Source organism: Pteronotus mesoamericanus, unplaced genomic scaffold (assembly GCF_021234165.1).
Source record: "Pteronotus mesoamericanus isolate MK-2021 breed Mesoamerican mustached bat unplaced genomic scaffold, CSHL_Meso_final scaffold_54, whole genome shotgun sequence".
NCBI classification, from domain to species: domain Eukaryota; kingdom Metazoa; phylum Chordata; class Mammalia; order Chiroptera; family Mormoopidae; genus Pteronotus; species Pteronotus mesoamericanus.
In genome coordinates this window covers 33,291,912-33,304,808 of record NW_026555321.1, presented here as the reverse complement: position 1 = coordinate 33,304,808, position 12,897 = coordinate 33,291,912, and the positions used below count along the sequence as shown (strand labels likewise).

Here is a 12,897-nt window from a genome sequence, read left to right as displayed (position 1 = left end):
GCTGAATGTGAGAAAGAGCAGGGGAAAAAAAAGAATGTTCTCAGACCAACATCGCTCCGGTCTTAAATGGATGTGGTCATGGACTGTTCATGGACACAGGGCTTATACCCTATGTCCTCCTATTCCCTCCCAACAGTGACAAGGGGCTTCCTGAGGCTCCCAGAGTAAAAAGGGGCTATCCCAGTGCTGGCTAACCAGGAGAAGCCCCAGGAAGAAGCTGCAAGAACCAAGACCCCACAGACTTACCACCTCCTTGAAAAAGGCAGTCATAGCTGGGAAGCCTCTCCAGGAGTTCAGCTGGGGGTGCCAGGGGACCCTCAGCCTCAAAGCAGAGGTCCACAACATCTGCAGAAAGACAGCCAGTCCGGAGCCTTCAGGAGGGGGGATAGGAGGGAGTCTGTGGCAACTTCACAGGAAGCTGACAAGTGAAGGCACAAGCCTTATAAGAAGCCTCAGTTTAACTAAACCTGTCTCCCTCTGGCACCCTTAGGAGACAGAACACATCTGCAGGGTGAGAAGGGGTGGGGTGAGGGTATGATAATTGCAGCAGTTATACTAAGAATGGAAAAAACATTGAGAACGGCAGCTCCTGTTTGATGGTTACCTACTCTGTGCCAGACACTTTGACAGGCATTTTAAAAATATTGTCACATTCCACAACCCTGGAGATAGATACTGAATTACAGATGGTCAAACTTCTTTAAGGCTCCTCTCTCTCATTGAAAGATGGATCTATGTCTCCTCCTCTTGAACCAGAGCAAGATCAAGTCTACTTCAACCAAAGGAACACAATGGAAGCAATGAAGAGACTGCGATGTCTACTTCTGGTCTCTAGGAGAATTCCTGCTTGAGCCCTGAGCTGTCATGTAGGAAATCAGGCCATCCTACTAGACAGACCGTGCGGAGATGTCCTAAGACTAAACGGAGAGGAACAGGCACAGCCTAGCCTTTCAGCCACTTTGGCCAAGCCACCAGGCATGTGAGCAAAGCCATCCTGGAATCTCCAGGCCAGACCAAGCTGCCCGCTAAATATCACTGAGTGACCTGTTGTGAACTACATAGCTGTGTCACTCCCACAACCTCCTGCCAATTCATATGTTGAAACCCTAATGCCCAGTGGAATTGTATTAGGTGGTGGGTCTGTGGGAAGAGATTGCATGTAGATGAGGTCACAAGAGCAGAGCCTCCATGTTGGGGTTAGTGTCCTTGCAAAAAGAGAAAGAGACCAGGTGTTCTTTCTCTGGCATGTGAGCACATAGTGAGAAGGCAGCTGTCTACAAGCCAGAAGTGGGTCCTCAGCAGACACCAGATCTGCCAGTACCTTGATCTTGAACTTCCCAGCCTCCAGAGCTATAAGGAATAAATGTGTGTTGTTTAAGACCCCCAGTCTATGATGTTTTTGTTACAGCAGCCCAAACTGTAAAGACAGACCTAATCCATTACACACAGAGAAGAAGAATCACCCAGTTGAGCCCTGCCAAAATTTTTGTCTTGCAAAATTATTAAATATATTAAAATGGCTGTTGTTTGAAGGCAGTGAGATGTGAAGCAGTTTGTTACATAGCTTCCTGCAATGGGCACTCTTTGCTCTGGGAACCCCTCCCCACAGACCTGGGCAAGACTTTCTTAGAACCATACCATGTTCTAAGGTTCCTTCTGCTCACGCTCCATCCTGCCTGATCTCCTCTTACCTGTCTGTCCTGCATTGAGGTCTGAAGGCTGCCCCTACCTCTGTCTGCTCCCTCTCCTTTTTCCTCACCTTCACAGGTGTCCCCAAGAGACCTGTGGCACATCTAATGCCACCTTGATGTCTGCTTGTCGGATGACCTGCACTGACAGACCAATCCCACCCCATTCTACCAACGAGAAGACTGAGGCTCAGAAAGGTGGTGACTCACCCAAGATCACACAGCCAGTAGTGATAGATCTGGGTTCAAACAATGGTCCACTGGTCTCCAAAGCCCATGTTCTTTCCAAGCACTTTTATGAGGCAAACCCTATGTAAGAATCACTCACTATAAATCTACTGATTTCACTTATATGTGGAGTCTAAAGAAAAAAAATAAATGAAAAAACAAAATGGAAACAAACTTACAGACTCAGAGAACAGACTGATGGTTGCCAGAAAACAGGGGAACTTTGGGTCTGGGTGAAAAAATAAGGGAAGTAAGAAGTACAAGTTTGTATTTAGAAAATAGTCACAGAGATAGAAAGTACAGCATATGAAATATAGTCAGTAATATTGTAATGACTATGTATGGTGCCAGGTGGGTACTATAAACATCAGGGAGATCACTTTGTAAAGTATATGATTGTCTAACCAGTATGCTATACACCTGAAACTAATATGAAATAATATTAAATTTTAAAAAATTTAAAAATGTTTAAAATCTCATCTTGATGTGCCTGGCTATGATGTAGATACACATGGCCTGAGCCTCTAAGCAAGAAGGCATAATATAAGAACTAGCCCCAGAAACGCGGGAAAACTCATGCAGCACCTCCCCACACACTGGCTGCTTCACCCCACCCTCCCACCTGGAGGTACGGAAGGCAGGGCTTCTAACTCCACCCGACATGAGGAGTCTGAGGCTCCAAGAGGTTACTCCAGAATCCCTAGGGTGCACAGTGGTGGAATCAGAGCAGGATAGGGGCTCGTTGTTCCAGTGCCATCCTACTGGGCCACCCTTCAAACCTGTCCCCGGAAGCCCCCATGCTGAGGGTCAAGAATCCCTCAACTATCTTTCTAGCTGCCCATTTAATCACAGGAAGTTGGCTGTAAGGGGTAAACCAGTAAAAATGGTCAATGGAAGGTGTTTCTCTCTGCATTAAGTCTCTGAAGAACACTCAGGTCAAACTTCCAGTTGATCTGCCATATTCACCTAGAGCTTTTTTAGGTTTTTTCTTTTTCTTTTGGCAGCTCTTTAAGTGTGTAGCTCTTGACCACCACAAAAATAAAACTATGTCCTGTCCTTTGGAGTTTAATAAAAACAGAGTTCAGAAGACTAAGCAGATCTTGTTTTAAATTGGAGCAGCCTAGTGTGTCTGGAAGTGGAGACAGCAGGTGGAGAGAAAGCCTAAAATCCCAAAACACATGGCCAAGAACAATGAGGAGGAGGCGGTGTCATTAAGACAAATGAACAAACCTGCTCTATCCTCTTCCCAAATTAGAAACGTCTTTGTCCTCAAATACATATGCACCTCTAAGTTTCCTTCTCCTTGCAGGGAACTTAGAAAGAACAGTGAAATAGAAGAGTGTTTGCAGGCGTAGAGAGTGCCTTTTTTTTTAGCAGGAAAACCTATGTCCATAAGCAAATGATTCTGCCAAGAAACAGGTGAGAGAGCCAGGACAGTCATAGGTGTGGCACATAGTGACATCATCCCAAAGCTTCAAACTGAAGCCTGCCAGTGAGGACTGAAGTCCCCAAATGATAACATGGACTTAATAGTCATATCTTGGTTCCCAATATTGTATTGTTTCTAATGAGTTTATTAGTTTTCTAAGCTATTTTAGCCACCGGGGACCCAGGGACCAGCAAACATTTTCTGTAAATAATCAGGTGGAAAACATCATAGACTCTGTGGGCCATGTAGTCGTCTCAGTTACTCAGCTTGGTTATTGTGGCCTCAAAGCAGCCACGGACTATACACAATTGAATAAGAGTGGCTTTATTCCAATAAAACTTTTCAAAAACAGGCTATGGGTCAGATATGGCCCTTGAGCTGTATTTTGCTCACCCTGTGTGGATGGATTTGAGGGGTCCAAGAAGGTGGAGGCTGGAATTTGAACTTTCTGGGACCAAGACCCATGCGCATCCATTGCAGTTCCCATGAACCCAGTTATCAGAATCAAAGATGAAGGTCAGGGTTGGACTGCAGCCAGAGTAACTGCACTCAGAATCCCTAAGGCTCGGTGGTTAAAATCCTGGGCTCTGATGCCCTGCAGATGAGCCCTGTCATACAAGACACTGTTGGAACCACACATCATTGCAGAACTCAACTACCCCAGTTATGAAACAGCAGAAAACAGTGCCCATCTAGTGGCACAATGCATACATAGCTCTGGGCCCTGAGCCTGGCCTTTAATAAATGCTCCGTCAATGCCATGAACCCGAAGAGCCAAGGTCTTCCCCTTTCTTTGTGTTCCTTTGAGCCGGGGGACAATGGAAATGTCAAGCATAGGAAAAAAAGGCAAGACCACCACAGCCCATTCCCCTGGGATGGCCCCTGCCCACCCAGAAGTCTTGGGCCAGCGAAGACATCAGTACTGTCTTCCACAAGAAGACAGGGAAGTGCCATATGGCTGTTATGTCTTGATGGAAGCCAAACAAAGGGACAGGAAGAGGGGAAGAATGAGAGGTGGGAAACTCAGAGCTCCATCCATCAACCAGGAGCCACCCTGACCTCCCGGGGTGGTCATAATTCGTCAGAGCTAAATTAATCTCACCATTATGTTATGTACAAAAATAAAGGACTCCAGGCTGAGCTGCAGACGGATGCGTCATTTCCTGTGCAGATCTCATCAGGCACAACAGGAACGCGGACGTCACGAGGCATTGTGTGACACCCAGCGTAGGTCACTCCAGAGGGGGCCACCAGGCACTTCACTGTTTCCATGGTATTAGGGCTGAGTTCCAGGGCAGTTGCCCAGCTGAGCCACCCCACCCTCACACACGTATTTTGTCCTGTGGCTCAGAAAAGGATGCCGCAGGCATGGTCTTTTTTGCGCTTTACAACCACTGTTTTCCCCATTTTGTAACAGAACGAGATGAGGCTCAGAGATGTGATCTGGGTCGACAAGCTCAGACCTTCATAGCAGAATCAGAAAGAGTACTTAGAGCTCAGTACTTAGAACTTAGTACTTCAAGCCAACTTTCCTCTTGGCTGAATACCCTGCTGCTCCATGCAAACGGCATCAAATAGTTGCTGAGAAAGCTTTGCAGTGTTACTAAGGCAGTGTTTCTGCTCCCCAGCCACCAGCTATTTTTTGTTGGTACAGAAGGGAATTTTCCTTGCAGAGAAAAGGCATAATTAAATGGGTAACCTCTTAACTTCCTCTCTTAAATGCCAATCCCTTTATTTCAGAGCATAAATGGAACCCATATCTTCTGTTCCTAATTCCAGATTAATCATCTTACAAGTACTGAAATTGTGCCACTTCTCTGTTCAGATGGCTCCCTACTGCTCTCTTGCTTTACTTTGTTTTATATTCTATCTTCTTCAGCAGGTATGAAAACCCCTTTTAGACAGAGAACCCTGCTTCTTGCATACAGTTAGTGTACATAAATTACTTCATTTAAATCATACTGAAGAAGGTGAAAGAGATATCCAAGTGGTCAAAGTTACAGAGACAGAAAGTATAATGGTGTTTTCCAGGAGTAGAGGTGGGGGGAATGGGGAGTTTTAATATAATGTGTGCAGTTTCAGTTGGGGACAATGAAAACATTCCGGAGGTGGATGGTGATGATAGTTGCACAACAATGTGAATGAGCTTAATGCCACTGAACGACACACTTAAAAATGGTTAAGATGGCCAATGTTATGTTATATGTATTTTACCACAATTTAAAATAATAGAAAAGAGAAAGATAAGGAGGTTCAGGTGATTATAAGATAAGCAAAAGAAAGAAGTTCTGTTTTGCCAAGAAGAAAAAACAAATAATTGGCTACACTCATTAAAGGGCTTCCTAGCAAGACCAGAAAGCCTGACCAGGTCATCCCCTCTCTTAAATACTGCAGTGGCTCGCTGCTACCCACAGCTACTGTCCAAGCGCCTGAACTTCTCAGATAAGACCCTATATTCCCTGTGGGACAGGAAGAGAAGATTCTCATCTGCTCACATGATGGGGAAACACTTTTCCTATGCTGTCCAGAACAGGGTGAAAGGAGGGAAGACAGCTAACTGGGGAGGGTGAGGGGGTAGGCACATACAACAGAGTAGAAAGGGGGAGAGAGAGAGAGAGAGAGAGAAGCCTGCTTGAGGCTTGAGAGAGAAGTGTGGCAGCTTTAGGGCAGGAACCACTGAGAAAGTACTTGGGGAAGCAAATATAATGCAGTGAAACCAACACTAAGAGAAACGGGGGAAAGAAGTTTTCCCTGGAGTTATGTACGCCCCTCTGATGGGCCAAGAAAGAAGCAGCAAATGTTACAACACGTTTCCAGTAAGTGGGAATGTAGAGCTCATGCTTTGTGGAAAGTGCCATCGCGCCCAGAGAGGCCCACATAGGGGCTGGGCTTTCTAAGAGCTGCCTCTCCTTCCTAGAGGTGACTTGTCATTTCATGATACAGAGGTTTACATTTATGCTCATACATACACCATGCTATTTCTCACAGCCCTTGCTCTGGCTGTTCCTGCCTATAACACCCCATCACCTGGTTCAGCCTAACTCAGCCCAAGCCTCACCTCCTTCCAGCAAAGTCAGCCTGGGAGTAGTTCTCCTTCTCTGTGACCTCAGAACTCCATTGTTTTTGAAAGAGAATTCCACTCTCTACCACTGCTTTTGCCAAATGGCTTTACAAGAATTAGCATTTGTAAAATATCTGTTTGGGGTCTGCCTTCCCTACTAGACTTTTAACACTTTGAAGGTAGGTCGATGTTTTATTCATCTTTGTCCCCCCAGCCATGAGCACAGCACAAAATAGGTAGCCTGCTGTGTAGTCTTACAGGAAAACTCACTTAACTTTTTTAGGGCCTTCATATCCTTTCCATAAAACAGGGCTCAAGGAGTACAGTCACCGAGAGGAGCAAATAGTGCTGTGGATAAGACAGGGCTCTGCAAACAAATTTGGGAGATTTCTTGTAATCTTCTATAAGCTATTATATGATGTCATTAAAGCTTTTATTTCTTACTCCCCTAACGGGACAGTATGTTTCCATTAGGAGTTTCCAGACCCACAGTCTCCTTGCAGGAATGTGGCTGGGCCACCTACAGGAACGACCAGATGGATCCCATCAGGTCAGGGCCCAGCTGTCAGGGAAGACCTGCATTCCTGGTGGCCATGCCTGCACCCTAAGCGATGTGTGAAAAACACTGAGGCCCCAAGGCCAGTGACCAAGGCTCTTGGCAGCTGGGCCCCTGCCTGGAAGTCCAGTGATAGTTTCAAGTAGCCGTGATGACTTCTGATCCAGATTGCGAATCCCAACTCAGCAGGGGTGAGGGGCACTCTAATGAATAAACCTTGGGGAAGCTGAGCTGGTCTGGATGCCAAGGGGAGAGTCCCACCTCTTCAGCAATGAGTCACTGATGGTGACAATTTTGTGGCCTCAGATCGTTGCCCCCTCCTCCCTAGGGACCAGTGCCCAGGAGTACGGAGGTGCCACCAAGGACCAATGGTCCTGGACCAGAGCAACCTCCTCCCAAAATTACCAGGGGCTCTAGGTACAGCCCATCTTACCTGAAGAGGCTCTTGCTTACCATTTCTGGTAGGGGTTTAAGTCTCCCTCCAAGAGAAGGGTGAGTAAAAGCACATTATATCTGGGACCACTGAAGAAGCAGGACTTGGTTAAGCTAAACAAAAAAGACTGAAGAGTTCTTATTTTAAACATAAGAAGGACAGGTTCTGAATAACCTGGGCAGGGGCAGAGGTTGGGTATAGAATAAATACCAAATAATAGAAGCTCTAGGGAAAGAGATATAGACTCAGTATAAGAGAACTTGTAACAGTGTCAACTGCAGAGGGGGTCAGCCCACCACTGAAGGTGTTCCAGTCAGTGGTGGCTGATGCTGCCTCTAGTTGGCGACACTGACAGAGGCAACCTGGCATGACGGTGGCAGTGTTGGTCAGCCTTCCATGTGGGAGCCACATCCCAGAATGCCCCACCCATGCCCAAAGTATGTGTCACTGGAGGAAGATAACTCTCTTGCTGAAGCTGCCCACATTATAGACTCAAAAACTAAGGGACAGCACTTTAGTGACTGGGAAGGGTACCTCAACTGGATACAGTAGGCAGCCATCTGTCACCTAAGATGGAACATGTAAATTATGGAAGTCCCATAGCAATCAGTAAGTCTGAAACCTGGAGAAAAAAATTTACAATGTTCCAGAGTTCATCAACTTCATTTCTAAAAATCTTTTCTGGATAATTCCATCCATTACAGTAGACCCTAAGTGCTGACCTAAGGTTTGATTATATTAGAAATCAGCACGTAGGGCAACCCTATGACATCAGTAAGGTCTATTATAAATTTCAGAATTGTAAGGGAACCAAAGCATTCACCTTACTCTCATCTTGCTTACTAAAAGGATGATGCCAAAAGCAGAAACATCACAGGTGATAATACCATCCATTAATAACAGTTTAATTTTGAAGCTTTGGGGGACAAAATCTGATAATTTTCCAGAGCCAATATTTATTTTATGCTTACTCTGGACTGAGTGATGTTTTAGGGATTTTGTTGGGTTGGCCAAAAAGTACATTACATTTTTCCAACTATGGCTCTAATAGTGCTTAGTTGTCTTCAACTTCATTCAAAACAATTTTGTTAGATTGTATTGTGACAGCTGTCATATCAGCATGCACTAAAAAAAAAAACACCAAAATTGGTGAATTTTTGTGCAGTTATTTTAATATTGAAGATGGAAGAAAATATGCAACATTTTCAACATATTATACTTTATTATTTCAAGAAAAATATACAACTGAAATGCAACAACAAAAAAAAGACTTACGCAGTGGTTTGTGAAGTTTCTTGGTACTGTTGACATTTTGACCAAATAATTCTTTGCTGTGGGGCTGTCTTAGGCATTAGAATATGTTTAGCAGCACCCCTGGCCTCTACCCACTAGAAGCCAATAGCGGGAGATAGCCAACATACTCAAAATATCCAAATCAATAAAGTTATAGGTCAAAATGAAAAATGTGTCTTTCATTTTATGAAGAAAACATAGTGGGTTCTTTGGCCAACCCAATACATCCAATTAATCCTTTACTAAATCTTTAATATGACACCATCTCTATTTTAATTGGGGGAAATAAAGCTCAGAGTGGTTAAGTGACTTAAGCAAAGTCACCCAGCAATTAGAAGGTGCAGTTTGCGTTTGAATTGAGATTTGACTTAGCCCATTTCTACTAAGAGAAACTCCAAGCATAAATTGAAAGACTGCTAATGAGCAGTATTTTGAAGAGGAAAGATTGCCTTTGAATGTTTTTAGAAACTTATTAAAATAAGACTATAAATACACAATTTCCAATATATCAGATTAGGTCCTCCTCAAACACATGCTAAAATATCTTCATACAGCTTCCACTTCAATATGAAAAAGGATTCCAAAAAATTAAATTGAGCTCTAAGATTAGTGTAAGTTCATTTTATATCCCACTTTGGCTCTGAAGCTTAAAGCTTTAGGAGAACATCATTAAAGACAACAGAGAGTATTGGACCTTTGAGGGATCTCCAAGGTCACTGAGGTCAGTAACTATAAAAATGAACGAGCGTCACAAGCCTCTCTGGGATTCAAATGAAATCTGTGCACCCCCACCTCCAAAAAATATATACTTAAAAAATTTTTTAAGCCACACATTCACACAACATTTTGCCCACACCTTCATGGTCTTCAAATTAAGAACTCCTCACCCAATCTCCTTTTATAGATGAGAACATTGGGGCTCAGAGAGGTTAAATAACTTGCTCATGATTACACAGACAATTCATAGCAGAGACAGGACTTGAACCCTAGCCTCCTAGTTCCCAGTCAGATACTGTACCACATTCGCCATTCTAAATTCATAATAAAATATTTCCATTTTTTAAACATAGCACATTTTTTCCCTAAAAATACCATTTCTTTCTTCATTTCTTTAAATAGTCCTTAGATATCATTGTATTTCTGTCCCAGTAATGACAGGATGGGGTCACCCAGGCTGTTTCAGGAGCAGTGATGAAGACGTGAGCTCTTAGCTAGAGGGAGACCATGAGAAAAGACCTTTCGTGACATTTCTTTAAAATTAACTTCATCTAAGAACTGAACCCAACTGAGACTAAGAATTCTGATAATCACACTTACACTTGGCTCTGGAGGAGGTGGGACTGTCAACTAGAGAAAGGAAGGACAAAGATTATAAGATTTGGACAGTCTTATAATGGTTGGGGAGAAAAGCTCTCATCTTGAGATTTTACCATCCTTTTCCATTGTCCAGAGACCCATGTAGAAGAACTGCAGGCTGTAAGTGGGCTTTGCAGACATAAGAAAGGGAGGAAGGAAGGAAGGGATGCTCTTAGCAGGGCAGACACAGAACCTGAAATAGCACTAAGGGCAGAGCAAGGTTTCAGCTCAGTGCCTGCTACAGAGGTGGGCACCCCACGCCCACTCGGCTGTACTTACTGTCCTCATCATTCAGATCCCTGTCCATGGTCCAGATGTCCAGCCAAAGAGGTTTCTGCCCTTCCAGTGGGTTCAGGCCACCGGGATCTGAGGGACTACCCTTGGTCCCTCCCAGAACGACAGCCCATTGCTGCCTGATTTGAATACAACAGAGGGAAACATCAGAAGGGAAGTACCTTGCCCATCAGAGCAGCTGCTCTGGACCCAACTACAGGGGTTCTTGGAGCTCCTACGCACCAGACTTTCTACTTACCAGTCTCTTGCTGGGTGCCTCTAGACACCTGTGTCCTCACAACCCTATGAGGTGGGCAGTTTTATGATGCCCATTTTTCTGTCAAGTTGGAGCTCTTCATTACTGTGCTGTATTGCTCATTGGTCAAAGTCAGACTTCTGAGTGTTGTGGGGTGGAGAGGGGATACAGAGAATTGTAATAACCTCAAGGAGGTTATCTCCCCAAGGGGGAGAGAAAATATGGATGGGACCTCTCAAGTCTTGAGCATCAATCTCATTCACTGGAAAAGAAACAAGGTCACACAGCACATTGCGGGCACAGCCAGCTCCCAACCCAGGCTATGTGGGCCCCTGGTATGACCATAGCAACCTAGCCCCATGTGAAATATCTGCAGTTTTTTCCAAGATCTCTTTACAAGCCTTTTGTTTTGTGTCTCAGCACTTCTTCAACCTCTCGGAAGGTCACCCTTCTCCTCTGGGTGAGTCTAAACAATGAACACATTTACCTGGTCACCTGGTGGTAGAAGTAGAAACCTTGTGCACTGGCACCCCCTGAGCTGCATTCTTGGCAATGGCTCCTTACATTTGGGCCTAGAGCTCTCTGGCCAAGGAAGCCTTTCTCCACAGGGCAAAGCAAGTAGCCTGGGCCCTGGCCTGCCCAGCCCAGCAAGGCCCATGGGGATGTGCATGACAGTCCTCCATGAACACTGGTGACTGCACCATCAGGGAAGCACTCTGACTGATCTGTCACAGCCACACCACACAGACACAGCTCCACGGTATGCCACAAAGTGCTTTGAATCTCTCTTTCTACTTCCTTCACCCTCGTTATTCACTGCCCACCCCCAACAGAATGTTATTGATAGTCTGAAAGCAGCAGCAATATTTGACAAATGCTTCTGAAATCCCCTCAGATGACTCAATGCCCACAAGGTTTTTACAGTTGGTAAGAGCACTGAATTTCTTAAACTTGAGAGTTATGTAAGTTTCATTACTGTTTACACACAAGAAAGACCAAGATCCTGAAGAATGAATTAGTCTTTTGATACCTTTATACATTAAGCAATGATTTTAAGCCCTTGTAGAATTGTCTCCATGGAAACAGGATGTATGTGTGTATATTTTACTCTAAACATAGTGGGGGGGGGGGCTGTCCAGAAAGTATCCAGCCATGCACTATGAAAAATAGAGGCATTTATTGAAGAAGATACAAAGTACAAAAAACATTGTCCGTAGGATAATGATGCTTAAGTTTCCTTCAAAGTAGGCACCTTGGAATCTCACATAGTTCTCTCAATCACCATCAGCTGCTCCATTATATTTTCCTGAATCTCATCAACAGTCTGAAATCTCTTCCCTTTCAAAAGTAATTTTAGTTTATGGAAAAGCCAGAAGTCACAGGGCACCAAATCTGGACTGTAGTAGAACCAAGTCATCTGGGTGATTTGATATTTCACCAAAAACTGCATGGGATGTGATGCATGGGAAGGCATGTTGTCATGATGAAGCTGCCAGTCACTGGTTGGCCATATCTGTGGCCTTTAGAATCTTCTGAATAGTTTCCATGGAGGAATGTTCAATTTTAACACAAAATTTGATGCAGATTCGTTGCTCTACTAGCTCAGTCATTTTGAAGGAGGCCACACAGTACACATGCTCACTCAATGGTATCTATTGCCCCCACTGACTAGCACAGAAAAGTCACCATTGTGACTTCAGGCACATTCCAGTCCACTCTCCTTGGCTGCCAAGTTACAATGTGTCATGCAAACCATTCTCATTATATTAACAATGGCTGGACTTTTTCCCAACAGACCTCATATGTCTGTGTCTGCACACGTATGTATGTGTGTGTATTTGAGCTGAAACATGGTAGATAGATAGATGATAGATAGACAGATAGTATAGATAGATAATCAATACATACAGTGATTGACTACCTGCGGATTAACTAAAACAATGTACCACTACTATATCTTGATCACTTTTTTAAAAAATTTTTTATTATTAAATCATGTTTATTCTATTACGGTTGCCTCAGTTTTTCTCCTTTTGCCCTCCCCCCCCACCCGCCCCCCCCCCACAGTCAATTCCCACTCTGTTGTCCATGTCCATGAGTCATTCATACATGTTCTTTGTTTAGTTCCTACTTTCCACCATTGTCCTCCATCCTCATCCCCTCTGGTCACTTTCAGTCTGCTCCATGTTTCCATGCCTGTGCTTTACTTTGTTCGTCAGTTTATTTTGTTGAATAGATTCCATTTATAGGTGAGATCATATGGTATTTGTCTTTCACCAACTGGCTCATTTCACTTAGCATAATATTCTCCAGTACCATCCATG

The 12,897-nt window shown here is 44.2% G+C and overlaps 1 protein-coding gene across 1 annotated transcript in view; it reads right to left on the bottom strand.

Annotated features, from left to right (window-relative positions):
• Positions 1–10,351, bottom strand: part of SSUH2 (ssu-2 homolog) — a 28,997-nt gene extending 18,646 nt beyond the window's left edge. The window contains exons 1-2 of the mRNA XM_054595272.1: positions 10,324–10,351; positions 247–345 (exon numbers count right to left, since the gene is read on the bottom strand). Of these exons, the coding sequence (XP_054451247.1) occupies positions 247–345; positions 10,324–10,351 (127 nt within the window). The remainder of the gene's footprint in view (positions 1–246; positions 346–10,323) is intronic.
• Positions 10,352–12,897: the final 2,546 nt, after the last annotated feature.